The 22,060-nt window shown below is 35.9% G+C and overlaps 1 protein-coding gene across 1 annotated transcript; it reads left to right on the top strand.

Annotated features, from left to right (window-relative positions):
• Window positions 1–77: 77 nt before the first annotated feature.
• Window positions 78–21,920, top strand: LOC309607822 (olfactory receptor 2M2-like). The gene is given in 3 exon segments (XM_082346815.1): window positions 78–15,405; window positions 15,408–16,012; window positions 16,014–21,920. Coding segments are annotated over 3 exon segments (918 nt in total). The 5' UTR covers window positions 78–15,341; the 3' UTR covers window positions 16,263–21,920.
• Window positions 21,921–22,060: the final 140 nt, after the last annotated feature.

Here is a 22,060-nt window from a genome sequence, read left to right as displayed (position 1 = left end):
ATGTGTTCTTTGGATGAAGTGGATTCATCCACTTTGGCTCTAAAATAACTTAGCCATGTTAAGATCTCAGTTTGAGAGGTGCAGTATATTTGGGAGAATAAAAATGACCAAACAATAAAAAATTATGGTCTGCTTGGTGTAACATTTCTCACAAGCCATACTCCTCACACCCAGCACACAAACACATCTGTGTAATGTTATACCCTCATCTTAGGAACTTGGTATTCTTGTTTGTGTTCATTTCTTGTGAGTTTGTTCTATGTGGATTCCTAAGGTCATGATGTCTTCCAAGCGAACCAGGAAGATTGAGTTTCAGAATTTGACAAGCTGTCATATTCATTTATTCAAAGTTCTGAGTGCCCATTGTCACCTTTGCTAGATAAAGTGAATACCAAGAAGAAGAAAATTCTTAAGTTCTAACAGCTTAGAAAGTAAAACACATTAGGGCTTAATTTCTTGAATGAATGAAACTGTGTTCCCAGGTTGGCCTTAGATACCAATATATTCAAGGTCAGCATTTCAGGCTCAAGTTTAAACAGTTCTGCACAAAGAGCTCACACCTGCAGCCAGAAAAGCTGGGTAAGTCACGGTTGGAGTGAGGAATGACAATAAGACTAGGTGGAAGGTAATCAGTTTTCCAGGAGCTATAATCTTGATTTCCTCAATTCTAAGCCCTTTGAAAGCAGGAAAATACCTTTTACACTTAGAATTTTGTTCCCATTTGAACAGCACTTAGCCTTTTATGTGAATTAATATTTAATGCACAACCATACAAAATCATATTATCCCCACATTTCCATCGTTAAAACTAGCCTCAGAAGTGATGTAATTTGCCACTTAATATTTTTCATGACCAACATCTTCCCCAGTTGCTTTCCCAGTGTGTATATGGTAAATGCTTTTTGCATGAATCTCATGTGACATAAACTTATAGAGGGAAGAGTTACAGCAAATATGAATGGATTTATGTAATACCAAGTGCTGCAAACTGGGTGATTTAACTCTCAATCATCCCCTATACGATTAGATTAAGTTATGAACCTATTGTTGCAATGAATACTCTAAATCAGCTTAGTTCCACACCATCCAAGAAGCTGGGACTCTGCATTTGCCACAAAGAGTAAATTAGTAAAATGAAGGAAGGGATCTGCCTTAAGAGAGTAAGAGGGCTTTTAATAGGGTGTGTCTAGGCATGTGAAATTATTCCTGAAAATGTCCAAAAGTCACAATTAGAGCACTCTTCCTCAGTTTACTTTTCCAAGGTTCCTCATATCTCTGCAAGTTGTCTTGCTGTTATTACAGTAGAGTTGAAGGGAAAAACCCTTTGTGTAAGCCTCAGGGATGTGCCCTGTTCCCACAGGAGAGTTAATGTTTTAGCAGATTGTTTGTGGTCCCTGACTTACAATGGTTAAATGTATAATTTTTCAACTTTAGGGTAGTGTGAAGGCTGTACACATTCAGTAGAAACTGTACTTCCAATTTTGAATTTTGATCTTTTCCATGGCTAGTGATAAGTGGTGTGATACTCTCTCCCGGTGCTGGGAAGCCAATCATAAGGATAAACCATTCTGTTTTTCTCTTTCAGTATAGTATTCAATAAATTACATGACATATTCAACACCGTTATGAAATAGGCTTTGTGTTAGATGATTTTGCCCAACAGTAGGCTAATGGAAGTGTTCTGAGCACATTTAGGGTAGGCTAGACTAAGCTATGCTGTTCAGTAGGTTAGGTGTATTAAATGCATTTTTGAATTACAGATATTTTCAACTTCGATGGGTTTATCCAGTGTAACCCCATCCTCAGTAGAGGAAGATCTGTATTTGATTTCCCAACCTTTAAGAGGGAGTTGCAATTCCCAGCAAAAGCGGTAATCTCCTTTTTGGTAAATGCATCCATCACTCTCAATGGCCACACAAAATTATCTGAGATGCTGACTAATAACTCAGCCAGAAGAATGAAATGGAAAGAAATGGGTTAAATTGTGTGCTTTTCTGGGCTCTAATTTAAAAATATATATATCAAAATCCTGAATACCCCTGAGACTTGAACTAAGCTTCTGTGAACAGCAATGTAGTTTTTCGGTTTTCCCTGTCCTCAGCCTCCCCTCTCAGGCGTGAAGACACTCAGGAGAATGCAGAAGAACTTACAAAGGAGCCTGATGCAGGCAGGAACACCAAACAGTTGTGTCCCAAAGCCTTCACAGCAGGGTCAGGGAAGGCGGGCTGGGGTTAGCGTGAAAACCACAGGGAAAGGACAAAAGGAGAGGGAGGGACAGGAAAATGTATTTGAGAAGCACGTCTTCTAACCAGTTTAGAGGGCCTTCAATGGGTGGCCGCTTCCAGCACAAGGACGCGGCTGCCATGCCCCAGGACTGGTCCTAAGGTGGGCCTGAGAATAACCTGCACTCGCGTCTGTTCCTGCCCACTCTCCTCCGCCGATGGGCTACTGTATGTGATGAGTTAAGGATATTGAGATAGGAAGATCATCCTGGATTATCTGGATGGGCCCTAAATTTAATTACAAGTGTTTTTATAAGAAGGAGGCAGCAGAGATTTGACACAGAAGAGAAGTCCATATAATAATGGAAGGAGAGGAAAACAGAGTCAGAGACAGAAGATGTTACTTCAGTTTAAGATGGAGGAATGGCCTCTGAGCCAAAGAACATAGGAATGAGCTCTAGAAACTGGAAAAGGCAAGGAAAGGGATTCTCGTTTAAAGCCTCTGGAAGGAGAGTGGCCCTGCGAACATCTTGATTTTGGCCCAGTGAAACGTTTGACCTCTGGAACTCTAAGAGAATAAATGTGTTGTTTTAAGCTACCAAGTTTGTGGTAATTGGTTACAGCAGTCACAGGAAACTGAAGCAGACATTCTGATGTTGGTTGGTAACTACTTTAGCAAATTGTAAATATACTTCCACAGTTGCTGTTGAGAAGTCAGCTACAAACCTTTAAAAATACATGGGAGCAGGGGTAAGGGGGATCCAAACCTATTTAGAAAGAGGTTGTTCAGAGTCCAAATACATTAATTGAGCAGTAAGTATTAGTTCACTTATGAACTAAGGGTACATGAAGAGTAAACATGTACATGAAGTAAATATGAAGGGTAACATAGTTCAATAAGTATTGCTTTCTGATAGAGCCAGTAAATAAAAAATGAAGGGGAGGCAAAAAATTGTATGATAATCATATAGAAACAGAAATGCATTTTGTTATATGCAAAAGGGCAAGGAAAATAAAGATATTAGGATAAGATAGAAATTAAATACTAATTCTTCAGAAGAAATGGGCTTTTTCTTGGAAATCAATAGAACACGACATTTATGGTATAGTTTTTTATATAAAGAGAAAATAACCTAATGAAAAATGTCTTGCACTTCTGGGTACACTTTACTATGGCACCATTTGAACATTCTGGGAAGAACTTTAAAATGAAGCACTAGTTACCGTGGAATAAAGAAAACGACAACGGAGTCCAGAGCTATGGTTTTCACTTAATTAAACGTGAAAGTGCCCAAAGATAGAACTTTATTCACCTAAAGGAATACAAAATAGAAAGAAAACAAGCCCTCGCCCGAGTCCTTTACAAGGAACAACTTGCTTGGCTTGGCTTTCGTGATGGTCATTTGCTTCCTCTCAACTCCTTTTCCAACTTTCTGTTGGAAACCTTGCAACAGATTTTCCCCTAAATGATTTCCACCTCTTCTTTGCTCTTACTGGTGTCTTTCCCATTTAATGTATCTTCATGTATACGGAATCCTTCCAGGGGCTTCTCCATCAGGTGAATTATTAGCGAAAACTCTCTCATTGAACTGAGAGTAAATTCTGTCCGCGTGCCTTTCCTTAGACTATGCTCACACTTATTCGGGTAAACAACAGTCCCGCGTCCTGCTCCCACCCAGTCAATACTCTGATTTTCCTCTCTAAGAATAATATCTATATTATTATAACTTCTGTTTTTAAAACACACCATTAACATAAGAACAGTGAAAATCAAGAAGTGAAAGAACATTTTTCCAATATATGTACTCAGCAAAGGGTGCATTTCTAAAATATGTCATACAATTTAGACTGAAAACAATAAAATAATATTGTTGGAGAAAACGCATGCTAGCATCACTGTCCCTGTGGCGCAATTGGTTAGCGCGTTCGGCTGTTAACTGAAAGGTTGGTGGTTCAAGCCCACCCAGGGACGGTTTCTTGGCTATAGAGAGCTTCCTTAAGAACTTTCTGCGTGCGTTTTACTTTCAAATTTGTGTCTGACGATATCAGATTCTGATAATTTTCACAAATTACTGTAAATGAAAATCTAACGAACATGTTTCCTCGAGTTGTCTTTGGGAGAGGTTCATCGAATATCACACAGGCTTGTGTGATAACTGAGGGGTAGAGTTGGGGAGAATGATCCGCAGAATTCAGGGATTGGCTTTGCGGTCAATGACTGAAGTTTTGTAGGGTTTAATAATTGGGAGCTCTCTGCGGTCAGAGAACAGGAGTCTTTACAGTCAGGGTAGAGTTGTCTGCAGAAATCAGTAATTAAGATCTTAAAAGTAAAAACTGGGAGGGAGGTCTCAGGAAGTCACCAATTTAAGGGCATCTGTGGGTGCATGAGGAACCAATTTGGAGGCACAAATATTTTCATATCCCTCTGCTCCTTATACAGAGACAGGTGTAGGATTTATGGGGACCTCAGTGAGGTGGTCTAGAGATGGAGAGAGACAGAAGGACATAGTACAAATGACAGACAAGGAGAGAGAGGGAGGCAGAGAGACAGGCGAAAGAGAGTCATGGAGAGATATTGAGAGACCTTCAGAGATGTGGAGAGACAGAGATTCAGAGATATAGGAGCAGAAACCCAGAGGCAAAAAAAAAAAAAAAAAAAAAGCCTGGGGTCAATGAAGACAGATACAATTTAATTTGAAACTGAGAGAGGCAGAGCCTCCCTCCTTAAAACACTGCCCTAGGAATAGGTTCCATCCCCTGATTACAAACCCCCTGCAGCAATATGGTCCTAGCAACCTGTTTAATGCTTGATTAATAGCAGGATCCCCCTTTCGCACCTTCCAGCCCCAATGGCCTCCCCTTGGCTACTAGTGTGCGTCCTTCTCTGTGTCATTTCCACTCAGGTCCTGTAAAGAGCAATCTGCTTCATCTATATTGTGTTACAAACTGACAGTTGTGGTTAGGGTACTCATGTTCTACCATTTAAAAACAATCAGAATCACATCTAGTGGAGAATGCATTATTTCTCTAAAGGACAAATGCTGGGCAAGCAAAAACACCACTGACCAGAATATTTGGTTAACCAGGGCACCCTATTCACTGATTCTGCAAGAAAATAGTTTGAAGTGTGTGCCATGTGCTGACAATGGAGCAATGATAACTGTGTGTGACACCTACAGAAAGAGATTGACAAGTGTTACTTTACTAAACATGTTAAGCCCCCTCCGTTGGCCTCACAGGTGGTCTGTTCTGGTTGCCAGCACTGCTCCGATCCCAAAGACAATGCTCACCTTTGTGTCGTGTGGTCTGCTGTTGCCCAGTAGTGCTGTGGTAAACATGGAGAGCCTGTGGATTGGTGAGCAGCTTTACTTTGATCAAGTTCTGAAGAAGCCATGGGAGGCTGTGACAGCATTACTTAAGGATGTGGGGTCAGTGGGAATTGGTGGTTTGTGTAGCTGTAATTTTTAAAAACAGTTAAAAGTCTATTTAAGTAAGTTTGAAAAATCAGCTTTCTGTAATATTTTCTGCTTTAGATGACCAAAAATTGTAAAAATCTTAAGGATTTAGTCTTATTAGAAGGGAGTATGAAGGTGTAGAGTCATTTTTAAGGGAGGAAGCCTTGAGAACAAGCTTTCATGATCACTAAGTCTGGGACCAATTAAGGAAAAATTGAACATATTCAGCTCTTTACCAAAACTGAAATTTAAAAAATGGAAGATGAGAAATCTCAATATCCCAAACAAGGTGATTTGATGTCAACTTTCACAAGGACAGAGAACTAGAAGATGAATTGACAGCTTTCAATACCAAGCGGCTGAAGCCTTCAACATATATCAGAAATAGGAAGAACACCTTCTGATAGTTTAAAAAAACACTGGTTTGGATAGAAAGACCCACTTTCAGAAAAATCTCAATCTGCTTTCATAAGAAGCAGAAGAACAGAAGGAAAAACAAAATGTTTGAAACCCTGTAATACGTATAAAGTCTTACTGATAAGGAATGTCAGATCAGTTCTCTCAAGAGTAACTTAAAGTTGACAGATCTGGCTGCTGTACTTGGAGAAGATAACATGGATGTTGTAAATTGATGGAATTGTCAGAAAAATAAAGAATAAAACAAAAATTAAGTCAGAAAATAGATATTCTTCTGTGTTGCTTTAAAAGAATCATTGAAGAAACTTGTTTATGCTTCTAAATCAAATACTTCTTGAAAAACTCTTAAAGGAGAAAGAAATCAAATGTACTAAATTGGCTGAAAAAGAATACAAAAGAAGCACTTTCAGGTCGTACTATATATATACAAGCTTGGGAAGAACCTATGCAGACAGAATGCTCCATTTGAAAGTGAGTTTCAAAGTCTTCAGGAGAAAGTTAGTGGCATTCAAGAAAATGAAATGCAATTCCAGAGAATATTTGATCTAGAAAGAATTCATTGCTTAACATGGAGATGAACATACTCCATGTTGTACGGCTTCTTTGGAAAAACATCTATTCAGGTCCTGTACCCATTTTATAATCAGATTGTTTTTTTTCTATTGAGTTATATGAGTTCTTTATATATTTTAGATATTAACCCCTATTAGAATATGATTTGCAAATATTTTCTCCCATTTGGTAGGTTGCCTTTTCATTTTCTTGATGGTTTCCTTAGCTCTACAGAAGCTTCTTAGTTTGATGTAGTCTCAATTGTTTATCTTTGCCTTTGTTGCCTTTATTTTGGTGTCAAATCCAAAAAATCATTGCTAAGACCAATGTCAAGGAGCTTACCTCCAATGTTTTCTACTAGGAGATTTATGGTTTCTGGTTTTACATTTTAGTCCCTAATCCATTTTGAGTTGATTTTTGTGTATGGTATAAGATAGGGGTCCAGTTTCATTCTTTGCATGTGACTGTCAAATTTTCCCAAAACATTTATTGAAGAGACCATCCTATCTCTACTGTGTATTCTTGGCTCCTTTGTCATAAATTAATTGACCGTATAGGCATGGGTTTATTTCTGGGCTGTCTGTTCTGTTCCATTGATTTGTGTGTCTGTTTTTATGCCAGTGTCATACTGTTTTGATTACTATAGCTTTGTAATATAGTTGAAATCAGGAAGTGTGATGCCTCTAGCTTTGTTTTCTTTCTCAAGAATTGCTTTGGCCATTCATGGTTTTTTGTGATTCCAAACAAATTTTAGGCTTGTTTGTCCTCTTTCTGTGGAAAATGTCATTGAGATTTTGATAGGGATTGCATAATGTAGATCACCTTGGGTAGTATGGCCATTTAAACAATATTAATTGGATTGGGCAGGAAGTTTTAGGGGGAGCCATGCAGAGAGAGAACTAAGAATGTAAAGACTGTTGAGTGAAGCCCCAATATTTGAATCGCTAGCGTCATAAGAAAAAAGAGACCAATAGTGAGTAGTGGCATCTATTTTAAGACAATGTATGACCATTATTGTACATTGAAATATTCCTCCAAAATAATAATAATAATAAAGTGGTACAAAAAGGAAAATCCCTCATCAACTCAGTAATCATCTCAGGCTCTATACTGATGAATTAGCATATAATTCTGCTCCTTTTCTCAGCCATAGTAAAGTAAAATGTCTCTGGTAGCAAACTATCCATTGTATGGAAGTTATTTAATGAAGAACAAGCATGTTTTTGGCTTATTAGTAGCTCAATCTAAAAGTGTCAACTGACAAAGAAAATATGAAGGACTAAAAAAGCTTATTGAAAAAGCTTTGCCATGAAATAGAGAACAGTAGACTCCAAGGACCAAGATGGCATTGTTAACTTTGGAAAGAATAGAGCCTGCACAATAGAATCAACTGGGAAGATTTTGAAATTAGCAATGCCTGGCCTCTTCCCAAGAGATGCTGTTTCAATTGGACTCAGAAGGGTCTGGTCCTAGAAAATATTTTTGAATCTCCTCAAAAGATTCTAATAAGTGTTTACGTTTGAGAACCATTGGGATAGAGGTGTGATAAATTGTTAAGATTTTAAAAGCCAGACATTAGGTGAATATTTCAAGCAGTCTATATTATTAATGATGAAAGAAACAGATCATTCTTTACTACCTGGTATAAAAAATAAAGCTTATACTGGAAACAGGAACAATTAGCTTGGTGACCTAGGAAAAAATTGGAAGATAATTTCACTACTGTAATTAAAGACAAAGGACTAAATCCCTGTGGACTAAGAAATTTAACAAGGAAAAAAAAGGCGCTAAGAACTTGGGCCCTTTTATTTACTCGGTCAGTGCTATTGTATCTTCTTGGGAAACACCACAAGGTAAGATTGGAAAATGAAGTTTAAATTACAAAATTTCTAGCACCTTCCTGGTTTCAATGAGGCAGAAATGGATGAAAACCTATACTATTTTAGCAATAAATATATTTTCTTCTTAATTTGAGATACATTAATTCATCCCATATTTAAAACTTGAGTAATATTAGTGTTGACTAGATCTTGGAGTTTTTAAAAGGATACTATGTGAATGTAAGACATTATTATGATTTGGTTATTCCATCAATACAATGTACACTACCTTAAATTCATTCAGATAATTTCTTCATGGATCTCATTTATAAGCTCAAGACAGTTTGTTTTCCCCTAAGAAGCACATGTCCAAATGTGTGTAAAGCACAGTTCTGTTTGATTAAGATAGTATCTTAAAAAGGTAAGCCATTACTTTACTTTTTAGTGGCCTATACTCTAGTTTAGAGAATAAGTCATTACATAAAATAATAGGTGAAAGTAAAGATGCAAATCAATGTATGTGTTATGGATTGAACTGTGTTTCCTTAAAATGTATATGTTGAAGTCCTAAACCCCAGTACCTCAGAATGTGACCTTCTTCAGAGATACAGTCTTTACAAAGGTAATAAAATTAAAAAGAGATCACTAGGGCTGGCATTAATCCAAATGACTGGTGTACTTATAAAAAGAGGAAATTTGGAGACAGACATGAACACGGCAAGAATGCTATGTGAAGATGAAGGAAGAGATCAAGGTTATGTTTCCACAAGCCAGGGAATATCAGAGATTGCTAGCAACCACTAGAAGTTAGGTGAGAGGCATGGAACTGATTCTTCCTTGTAGCCCTCAGAAGGAACCAATCTTGCTGACACTTCTAGCCTCCAGAATTGTGAGACAATAAGTTCCTATTGTTTAGTCTACCTGATTTTTAGTACCTTGTTATGGCAGTCTAACAAACTAATACAATATGATTAAATACCAAAAGTGTGATGATAATAATAATGATTAAGATTGTTGAAGCTTATCTTTTCTGAGTTAATATTTTGGATTAAGCTTTATGCTGTGTAATTTATAAAAGTTATCTTTTGTAATCTTTGCAACAATCCTGAGAGATAGATATTAGTCTCGTTATAGAACTTAAAAAAAAAAATAGAGGAAGCCTGATAGTATCACTGTTGGCAGTAGAGCAGTGACTCAAACCCAGATATGTCTGATCTCAAAACTGATGTCCCTGTGCAGCACTCTGCAACAATTTTGGTAAAGAGCAGTCGAAGAGGCCACATGACTGAATTTAGTGAGTGGGGAGCATAGTATCTATTAAAATGAAGTAGAGTTCATGGGATAATGAAGTTGTTCTAGAGCTGGAATGAAGTCATGAACTGAAAATGTTAGGGTGGCTTGGAGAACAAAACTTATTCTTCATGAGGGAAGTAATCTGAGCCAAGACCTTACGTCAGAAAATGTGGTGGAGTGTTTGGGATGAAAAGTAGGGTTTGTGTTGGAAAAAAATGAGGAGAAACTTCATGAGATGGTGGAAGTAACCTCTTGTGCAATATCCTGAACCCCCCCAAGAAATAGTTGCCATTTGCTTCTCTGACAGTTTGGAACTGGGGAGGCTTTTGAGGAGGAAAGTAACATAACTCAATGGTACTAAAAAAAAAAAAAAATTGAATATTTGAGAATATTGAATTGAATTGAGACTATTGTATCCGCGGGATGGGAAGTAAAGGATTTACTTTATTGGAAATTTAACAATGTTACTGGGAGAGGCAGAGGAAATTTTCAGAAGTAGCCCGTGTTTCCAATAGGTACTAGCTTTTCTCTATATGGAATACCATGAGAGAGTCCTCTTCGAAGGCAGGAAGATGGACTACAGCAGTGGTTCTCAAACAGTAGCCAGCATCCAAATCACTGGAGGCTTGTTAAAACATATTTCTGATTCAGTAGGTCTGGGGTGGTGCCTGGGAATGTGCATTTCCCACAAGCTCCCAGGTGATGTTGATGCTGCTTGTTTGGGGGAATCACACTGTGAGAACCACTGCACTAGATGACCATCTTAGGTCATGCTTGTGTGATATGAAAATTCAACTGACTTCCTGCAGGCTTTTACTGTGTTCTGCAGGAGGATGGTTTTGCTGGCTTATAAGGGAAAATGCAAGTTAGGAGGGACTCTGGCATCCACAGATAAATTGACCTCTTCAGGCGTGATATGCCCTGACCGTGTTCAAATTTTTATCTGTCCTCTCTATATGGTCTCTTCTCTATTTCTTATTCCTCTCAAGAGTACATTTTTCCTCAAAATTTATACGAATTCAGTCATCTTCCTCAACACAGGTTTTCTTCTTTTCCTCTTTTCTCCAGGTTTCCTTTTACATATATATATGTATATGAACAATCCTCATTTAGTAAGTAGGAATAAATGTAAGCTCAATTTCATTCTGTATTCAAAAGAATAAATCAGGTATAGCCATATAGTGTTTTATGATGCTGTGTTTGTAATGACCAGTGGCACTAGAGCCCTTAATTTAAGATTGTATAGCATGAAGCATTTTGTGAGCACTTGGATATGGATTTTCTTTTGTGAGAAAAAAGCAAACTACTTCACCAAAGATTGAACTAGCACACTTTAAGATTTTGGGTGTATTACTCTGTAAAGTCCTTTGTATTACTATTTGTATAACTAAAGACAGTCAAAGGTATTTTTGAAAATTACTAAATCACAATTTTTTGGCCACTAATATTATGCATGATATAGCTTTGCAGGTGTGACAATACTGAGATTTTTAAAATCAATTATTTCTTTAAACCTTCTAGCAAATTTAAAAGATCAGTTTCTGATTAGAAATTCTTATCATTGTAAATACTAGGTATTCCCAGGGATAGTGACACACACACAAGCACATACACAAACACAGGTACATTCCCCAAATTAAATCACCCTTGGGAGAGTCTGTTAAACAATGCCCTTGTATGATATTGAAAAGAGATGCCAACTGCCTTTTTGCCTTATTTCAATGTTGTCAATATTGTAACTTAACATATATCAAAAACAGTTAGTTTGAGTGAGATACAAGTTTCCTATGGAAAATTAAACTTTATTTAGTAAATCGAGTACATCCTTGAACACTCTGAATGTTAAGCTGAAGTTTCTAATGGCCACAAATATATATGTGCAGGATGAGCTGGAAACGTAAGGGTCTTCAGAAATAAAGGTTAATTAGCTTGTATAGTAACTATCAACATATAAGGATTAGGGTTGTGGATTATGAATATAAGAACAGATGCATTTGTATGAATGAGAGAGTTTTAATAACAAATTTGTATGACTGTGTGACTGAGTCATTGGAAATAAGAAAAGGAGTGAAGAATTCAAAGTTGCGATTTATGAATACTGAGATATACAGTTGAAGAATTAAGGAAGACTATGGTTATAAATATTTGGAGAAGACAGAATATAGAAATGGGTAAGGACACTGGCAACAATGTATTGATGTCTCATGGAAGTGAGAACATATACGTGCATATACCTTTGGGTACCTGTACATATACAATAATTATAACAATACAATTTGATAGGTGCTCTTTAGAGGTGTGTTTAGAAAGTAGTGGGAGGGTTTCCAGCTCAATAGTACTGAGGAGTATATGTAGCAGTAAACAAGGACAATGATTATGAAGAGATGATCAGCAAACTAAATATTACAAGGGATAGATGGAAGGATCAAAACACATGGCTATTTGATGAACAAAACAAACCAGAGATTGATGCAGTCGTGAGTTAAACACAAAGGTCCCACGTGAAAAGACATTAACTGAAGATCTGCTCAAAGAATGCTGTTCCAGTCAGCCCCACCACCATTCTCTCCCACCCTCGCTCCTCATGCAGAGCAGTTGGCAGCCAAGTGCATACCTGGAAGCAAAACAAATGAAACCGGTACTGCCCTGTAGGACAACAATCAAATTGACTCGGGACATTAAGAGTTCTCATAGGGGTTGGCACCCCTACATAAAGCTCTCCTCATTTAGGTATTCAGCAAGTCCCATCTTAAGGGTTAACTCCACTTACAATGCTCACATCTAATTTTCTCATTTTCAGGCTCCACTTAAGTAACCAGCTTTCACAATTCAGCTACCCCTCCAAGGTAAAATATCGGGTCTGTAAAAAATCAGTCCTGTCTTTACAAAAGCAGAGGAATTTGTGCTCCTAAAATTATAATTATGGTCTAAAATTATAAAAGTTGCATTGGAGTTAAACAATATTTAAATTGATAGACAATCATAATACAATCTCCCGAAAAGATATTCTAGTAAATGTTGTCAACAGGGACAATACTGGTTATGGAAGGGATGGTGAAGTAACACAGTCAGAGATATTAGGTATTCACATTTCTTATGAATCCAATAAAAATAGAAATAGAGTTTTAATAATGTTTTACAAATGTAGAAAGAGAGATAATAGAAGAAACAGATATGAAAAATACTATAATTATCAAACTGTATGAAGAAAATGTCAAAAGAGATGAAAGGATGTTGAAAGACAAATTCTTTTTTTAAATTATTGAAATATAGTTGAGGTACAATATTATGTTAGTTTCAGGTTGACTCCATAGTGATTTGACATTTGCATACAGTATGAAATGATCACCATGGTAAGTCTTGTAACTGTCTGTCCCCATATAAAGTTAATAAATTATTATTAACTACGTTCCTAATAGTAAAGGAATAGATGGCAAATGGCAAGATTTCATTTTTTTAAATGGCTGAGTAATATTCCATTGTGTATATATACCACATCTTTATCCATTTATCTATTGGTAGACGTTTCAGTTGCTTCCATCTTTGATATTGCAAATAATGCTGCAATGAATGTTGGGATGCATATACCTTTTTGAATCAGTGTTTTTGTTTTCTTTGGGTAAACATCCAGAAGTGAAATTGCTGGCTCATATGGCAGTGCTGCTTTTAATTTTTTGATGAACCTCCACGCCGCTTTTCATAGTGGCTGTACCAATGTACCATTCCACCTGCACTTGAGTTCCATTTCCCCTACATCTTCACCAACACTTGTTATTTGTTGTAAAATACATAAATTCTTAACTTTCATGTCAGGTATGGTGAATTATAAAATAGAGGAAAAAGCATATTATTATGACTGTAACCAGTGAGTGAAATAATAAATTAAAAAAAAAAACTGCCTCTAGGGAACAAGATATGACTGAGGATTTCACATTTACATGGGTATTTTATCTTAATTACAAACATTTTAACATTAAAGTTAAGACAGATAATATGGGAGAATAGTAGAAAATACTACAGATAATTGAAATAACCTGATTAATGAAAACCAAGAATTTGAAATTTGTATTCTCACTGATTAAGAAGTCTTTATATTTTTGGCAACACTCTTCCTATGTAAACTTCCCTATTTCTCTAACCATTTATTTAGAAAAATAATTTTGTATAAATATGTGAGAAGTAAAATTCTTGTCAGCTAATACTATCGTAAGTAAAAACTTATACAACTTTGACGGCCCTCCTTAAGAAAAAAAAGAATATAAAATGATGAATACAGAACTGTTAGGTTCTTGTAATGGATTTAAGCTTCAATTAAATCATTTCTCCTCTGGGTAAGGATGACAAAACATAAAGAGATTTGAGAATAAGGAAATTTTAAAATGTGCTAACTCTTTGCCTGAAAAATTTCTTGGAATGGGGCCATACTGTAGAAGCCAGAGACATTTAGACCAGGGCCAGTGAAAGCTGGCTTTAACAGCATTCTGGAGTAAAGGCATGAAACCTGTCCAATCTTTAAGCACAGTTAGGTTGAGGCAGTGGTAGGTAGCATGAGAGAACACCTTTCCTTTAATGACAAAATAAATCATGTCATGAGGTTGGCTGGGTTCCTCTTCCTTGATGTTTCAACAACATAAAAGCTGTCTCTCTTCAGTTTCTTTTAGTCTAATCTTTTGCAGTATAATTCCATATTTTCCCTAACCACAACAAGCTGGTCTTAGCTCACTCCTACACTGATAGAGATATACCAAGACATTTATTTATTTTTCCCATATTAGATGCCGATTTAGGGAATTCAGCAGAACCACAGGGTATGGAATTTGGGTACTTTCCTATACCTTCTTAAAGTTTCTTCATTTTGGTGAATATGAAAAGAAATCCCCAGATAGTGCCTTTCTCCTACTGAAACATAAATGATAATTTTGGTTTTCTACTTCCTCATCTATAATTAAATCTATTCATGATGTATAAATTGCTTGCAATCATTCACCAATTATTCCGCACTGGAAGTTCATCATTAATATACTTTTATAACTAGTAGTCCCGTTTGATCTCTAAGTTGGGTGTGCAAATATGTAAATGTATATGTCAGTATTTCTTGGAAATAGCAGATTATTTGTTATTTTACTTTACTATGTAGGCAATGACATTCAAAATGTTCTAATCCTCTGTTACAGAATTCACTACATACTGACATATGATAAATTTATGGATATAATCCTGTCTAATAATAGCTTATATGTTTCTTGAGAAGTCAGATGCCCTGTCCAGATGCTGTGGCTTGCACTGATATCTTGTTTAATAATCACAACTTAATTAAAAAGTTATTTCTACTATGTAAAGGAAATAAAATGAAGCACGTAGAAATAACTTGTCAGAGGACATGCACGTTGGTAGTGGTGGAGCTTGAGTGTGATTAACACCACCTGACTGCAAAGTCTCTGCTCATCCTTTTCCAGTCCTGACCGTATCGTGTATGTTGGTTTACCAGGGTACCACACATAGAGTGGACAGTGAATAAGTAACTGTCCCAGATATTTAACATTTATAACTTCTTGTGGTTCTAGATAAAGAAAATATTCATCATGGAATGGGTGGATCAGACATTTAGCTCTGACTTCACCTTGATGGGAATTTTTAGTCACACGCCACTCATATCTTTCTGTTCTCTCTGGTCCTGGGCCTCTTCACAGTGGCGCTCTTGGCAAACGCTGTCATGGTTCTCCTCATCTACCTGGACACCCGGCTCCACACCCCCATGTACTTCCTCCTCAGCCAGCTCTCCCTCATGGACCTCATGCTCATCTGCACCACTGTACCCAAGATGGCCTGCACCTACCTCTCTGGCAGGAAGTCCATTTCTGTAGCAGGATGTGAAGCCCAGGTATTCTTCTATGTGTCCCTATTTGGCGCTGAGGGCTTCTTGTTTGCTCTCATGGCCTATGACCACTATGTTGCCATCTGCTACCCTCTTCAGTACCCTAATCTCATGAAGTGGAAAGTCTGTGGACTCATGGCTGCCTCCTCATGGATCCTTGGTGTCTCTGATGGGATTGTTGATGTGGTTGCTACTTTGTCCTTCTCCAGTTGCAGCTCCCGAGAAATATCCCTGTTCTTCTGTGATATCCCGGCACTCCTACGTCTCTCATGCACAGATACTTCCACATTTGAAACACCTATTTTTAGCTGTTGTGCACTAATGCTCGTCTTCCCTTTGGCACGCATCATCATCTCCTACACACAGGTAATTATAACGTGTGGGTCGCACGAGTTCTGGGGAGGGTCGGCACAAGGCTTTCACCACCTGTGCTTCACACCTTATTGTTGTGGGGATATATTATGGAGCAGCTACGTTCATGTATATGTGGCCCACTTCTAAGCATTCCCCAACCCAGGACAGGATGGTGTCAACCTTCTACACCATTCTCACTCCCATGCTGAATCCCCTTATATATAGCCTCTGGAACAAAGATGTGGCCAAAGGTACTAAGGAAGGGGAAATCTAGAGAATAACTTGAATAATGGTTTACAAGGACTTCTTTTCTCTCATAACTACTCTCTCTCTTGCACATTCATTTATGAAAAACAAACACATGATTTAGCAACAAATATACAGACCATTTTCCTAAGTTATTTACAGCCATCAGAGTTGATGGACTCTGGGTACACATTCAGTTAATTGGTATATTTTGCATTCACTGTATATTCATCTTGGTTTTAAGCATAAATCAATTAAAGTTCTTGAAAACTGAAAAATTATGTTAATAAACAGATATACTTCTGTTTATTGAACTAAATAGTAAATAAACTGCATTATATGCTTTTCCTTATTTTTAAAACCCAGTGTCTTGTTGAAGTGCTTATATTATGACTTATGTAATAAGTTGAATACCACACTTGTCTAATTCATTTTGTTATTAGTTCATTTTAAATAAATAGTCTAACCAGCAAGTAAGTCATGGATATTTTTTATTTACCAAAAAGCTTGTCCTATAATGAATGTTACTTATTTTGGCAGAGGAAAAAAATTTTTTTTCTTTATTCCCTCTCTCTCTCGCTCTCTTGCTTAGTTTTTGACTTCCCTGATGCACTGAGCATTTCTGTAATTGAAGATTATGTTATGGTGGAACCACTTATATTCCAGAGTTTTGGCAGTTACTACAGTAGCATTATCCTATATTCTATCTAGTTTTTATTGAGGTATAACAATTTGCAATATTATATTAGTTTCATTTGTACAATATAGTGAAAGTGATTCAAAATCTTTGTATATTATATTCCACTTATAGTTATTATAAAATATTGGCTATATTCCCTGTGCTGTACAATATATCCTTCTGGCTTATTTATTTTATACATAGTAGTTTGTACTGTTAAGCCCCTACCCTTATCTTGCCCCTCCCCACTGGTAAGCACTACCAGTTTGTTCTCTATATCTGTGAGTCTGTTTCTTTTTTGTTATATTCACTAGTTTGTTTAATTTTTTAGATTCCACATATAACTGATTGCATATAGTGTTTGTCTTTCTCTCTAACTTATTTCACTAAGCGTAATATCCTTCAGGTCCCTCCATGTTGTTGGAAATGGCAAAATTTCATTCTTTTTTATGGCTGACTAGTATTCCATTGTGTGTGTGTGTATATGTGTGTGTGTGTGTGTGTGTGTATATATAAATATATATACATATATATATATATATATATATATATATATACCACATTTTCTTTATTCATTTGTCTGTTGATGGACACTTAGGTTGCTTCCATATCTTAGCTATTGTGAATAATGCTGCTGTGAACATTGGGGTGCATATACCTTTTCGAATTAGTGTTTTCATTTTCTTCAGATATATATCCAGAAGTGGAATTTCTGGATCATGTGGTAGTTCTTTTTTTTTTTTTTTTTTTTTTTATAGCAGCAGAAGTTTATTTCTCACAGTTCTGGAGGCTGGGAAGTCAAAGGTCAAGGCATGGGCAGATTTGGTGTCTGGTGAGAGCTCTTTTCATGTGGTAGTTCTATTTTTAGGTTTTTGAGGAACCGCCATACTGCATTGTAATTGGCTGCACCAATTTACATTCCCACTAACAGTGTATAGGATTTCCTTTTCGCCACAGCTCTATATAACTGACTGTTGTCTTAGTAGTGAGGTTGAACATCTTTTATAAGTTCATTACCCACTTGTGTATCTATTTCAGCGCACTGTCTTTTATATGTGTGGCATCTTTATATGGTGTATCAGAATGCTATTTACTTTCATGTACAGTATTATGCTCAAATCCAACAACAAAACTGACTTTCTGGAGATTTTTAATCTTGAAATCATACAACCTGCTAATGATGTCAATTTTATGTCATTCTTTTAAATTATTTTAATTTTTAATTTTAATTTTTTATCTCTTTGAATCACCAGGATTTCTAGGACAATGTATGAATAGTAGTGGTAATAGTGAGTGTCTTTGCTTATTCCTGATTTTAATTAGAATATTTAAAATGTTTCACGATTAATTTTGAGGTTTTAAGTAAGATCTTCCTGGATGCCCCTCATAAGATTAAGAGGTATTTTTTTTATTGGATTGCTAAAGGTTTCTATCATTATAGAGTGTTAAATTTAGTTGAACTTTTTTTTGCAAGTATTGTGATGATTGTGTTTTTTTCCATTGAATTTGATAATACAGGCTAATGTATTTATTGGTATTCTCCTCTTTATGAGATAAACCCATTCAATTATGACATTGGAAATATGTGGATATTACTACAGTGAATTTGCTAGTTAATTTATTTAGGATTTTTAAAATTATATATAATATAAAGTTCTATACTTTTGTTTCTATGATATATTTGTCCAACTTTGATATCTTGATTATTTTAGACTATGCACATTATTTCAAGCTGAAAACAATCAAGGCCCGAAAGAGTCAGGAAGGAACTTTGACCTTAAGTGCATGTGTAAGATAATGGTATCTGTATTCTATTAATTATTTGCCTCTGGAACAATTGTAAAGTAATACATTTATCTGTTAGTTTTTCCATGACTTTCTTTCAAGACATTTACATTTTTGCCTTCCTCTGATTTGGGATCAATATTTGTACCCCGACTTCCTCCATCAAAATATAGTCCATCCCAACTGACTTCGCTCCTCTTGTAACAAAAACTGACAATTGATTGATTAGATACTGACAGCTCTCCTGGCATGTTCTATTTCTCTATCATTTACTTATTTGTTTTGTCAACAAAAACATATTTAACACTTTCAAGGTTAAGGAATGGTAATTCTACATTCAAGCATTCCACAGTAAGAGGAGACCATAATTCTTAGTATTAAAGAAGATATTGGGTATTGTGCTTTGTTCTATTATGTATGTATTTTGTTCCAATAAAAAAATGCTCATTTTTCATGAAAGTCCTCAAGTTGTAATTCAAATAATACAAAGTTGACATCATTAAGGAATATATTTAGCTAGGTTTGCCTTATTGCTTCTCTTTGATTAAATTTTGAGCTTTTGTAAAACTTTGCATATTGTTCAATTTTACCACAATTATTAATTACTCCTAACTTTAAATGAGAATAGCACCTATTTTACACAAAGTCTTCAAGAAAATAAAAAAGGAGAGATCACTTTCTAACCCATTTTAGGAGGTTAATATTACCCTATTCCCAAGAGTACACAAACACAGTAAAAAAAGAAAATTCACACCCACACGAACAAACATTCAAACATCCTCAACAATTTGTTAGCAAATCAAACCCCAGATAAATTAAGAGAATTATATACCACTGTCAGGTGGAATTTTTTTCAGAAATTTACGGACAGTTTCAATAATCAAGAAGTAGTCAGTTATATCACAACTGGCTAAAGAAAAATCACATGATTATATCAATTGATGTAGAAAAAAAACATTTGACAAAATTCAACACTCATTCATGATCAAAAACAAACAAACAAACAAAATTCTCAGCAAACTAGAAATAGCTGTGAACTTCCTCAACTGGATAAAAAGCACCTACAAAAATTCTTACAGCTGACGTGATACTATGTTGAAAGATTGAATGGAACAAAGCGTTTGGAACTATTTGTATTTTTGAATATGTTCAAGTATAGCTTTGATGAAAAACATAATTATGATAGGTTAATAGAATAGAGGTCACAATTCAGAAAAAATATAAACAAACGGTGTTTAACATAAAATATGGCATAGGTTTGGAGAAATCTTGGTGCTTGCTTGGGAAGCACATACACTTAAATTAGAAGGATACAGAGAAGATTACATACCCCTTAGCGAGGATGACATGCAAGCCACGAAGTGTTCTATGCTTTTGTCACATATATTTCAATTTTTTTAAAAAAAAGAAGATAGAGAGAAATTTTGGATTAGTGGTTTTGAGGCAAATTACTGTCTTTTGGAAGAAAACAAAGTTAGATCCATATATTACATCCTACACTATATCTCAAAGTAAGTCATGGCTTAAATATAATATAACTTTAAGATACTAATAGAGAAATATATTAAGAATATTATAAACTTGTTCTCGGGTAAATTAATCTAAGGACTTTCCCAAACCCAGAAGCCATTATAAATTGTCTGACTTGACTACGTGACAGTTTAGAATTTCTATAGAGTCAAAGGATCCATAAAAGAGGAGGCAGGACAAATAATTAATTAGAGGAAATATCTGCAAATATATAACAAAAGTGAAATATTAATAATCTGACAAGAGGTCCTTCAATCAATAAAAAACATCCCCAAAGAAACTATGCGGCACTTATTAAGAAGCAATCTCCCAATTTTTTAGGACAACAAATTTCATGTAAACATATAAAAATATGGGCTTCTCTCCCTTCTGATTTATGAAGTATAATTTAAAATAACTAGTTGATCACCAACTTGACAAAAATGTAAAAAGTGACTGTTTATATTCACTGTTGTTATAGAGAGGCAGTGGAGGGATGGACATTTTAACCTATTGGTAAGATTGTGTAAATTGAGTCAATACTATTGGAGTACTATTAGATAGTATTTAACATTAAAAAACTTTTATGATCCAACAAAGTTTAGGATTCTTTTGAATAAAATCACTAGCATAACAATTTAAAGATATATTCATAACATTTCATAGTAAGTCTGATTCCTAAAAAATGTACAACAAAACTCTTGAATCAACGTACTCTAATCAGATGATAACAGCTAAATAACCTATTGTATTCCTATGTCATTGACACTGTGACACTATTCTGAAGAATTAAGGGGCTCTATATGGTCTATATGGTCCTTGCTTTCCTAATTTTTTTCTTTACAGCATATATTTAGTTTTGGGGAGAAATCCAATTTCTAAAATCTTATATAGAGGTTGCATTCATGTAAACCATTTTTTAACTCAGAAACTATGAACTGATAGAAATAGAAACCGGGGTTTCACCTACCTTGGAAACCTGGAAAACATGTGGACCATTTAACTTCTCTTTTAATTTTAACCAGAGGTTTCCCAAATAGAGACAATGTTTCTCACTTCTACAACCTTGACCATGTAACAATAATCTACATGTAACTTTTGCATCATAAAACATATTGTGCATTCATGAAATTTTTGACAAGTACCCAAATTAAAAACAAGAAAAATTTCACTCAAGTCTAACCAACAAGGCAGCTACATTGGCTGCAATTCCTTGTCTTTTGACAGCATCCTAATCACTGTTGTTAAGTGTATGTTAGCTAGTACAATTATAATTCTTATTTTCCATGGATGGGAGCCTCTCCAGAGAAATCTTACCTCTGAATCTCACAGTTGAGCTCATGACAGTTGCGTGAGGAGGTTGCAGCAAACATATGTACTCAGCGAGTTCAAAAGGTATAATTGTACCTTATATGACAAATACAAACTAAACCAGAGCCAAGATTCACAGCAAATGGGAGCCTTCACTCTCTTGGGTGAGTAAAATGAAAATTTAGGATTTGAAAAAAAAAGAGGCCAAAAATAAAAATTAATTAAAGCAGTAATAATGGTGGGTCAAGAATAGAAAGTGTTATTTGAGCATTGGAGGCAAGTAAGTCAGGAAGTATCAGAGCTCGAGTGAGAATGAAAACTTGAATATAATCCTCATATAATATAAACTTGATGGCTGAAAAGGAGACTAAGTTTCCTTGAGTGCGACTGCAAAAGTTTTCTTTTTGGGCTTCCCTGGTGGCGCAGTGGTTGAGAATCTGCCTGCTAATGCAGGGAACACGGGTTCGAGGCCTGGTCTGGGAGGATCCCACATGCCGCGGAGCAACTAGGCCCGTGAGCCACAACTACTGAGCCTGCGCGTC

The sequence above is a fragment of the Balaenoptera borealis genome, assembly GCF_965194805.1.
Source record: "Balaenoptera borealis genome assembly, chromosome: 12".
NCBI lineage: Eukaryota > Metazoa > Chordata > Mammalia > Artiodactyla > Balaenopteridae > Balaenoptera > Balaenoptera borealis.
The sequence above is the reverse complement of the archived record's forward strand: the minus strand, read 5'-3'. Positions and strand labels throughout refer to the sequence as shown.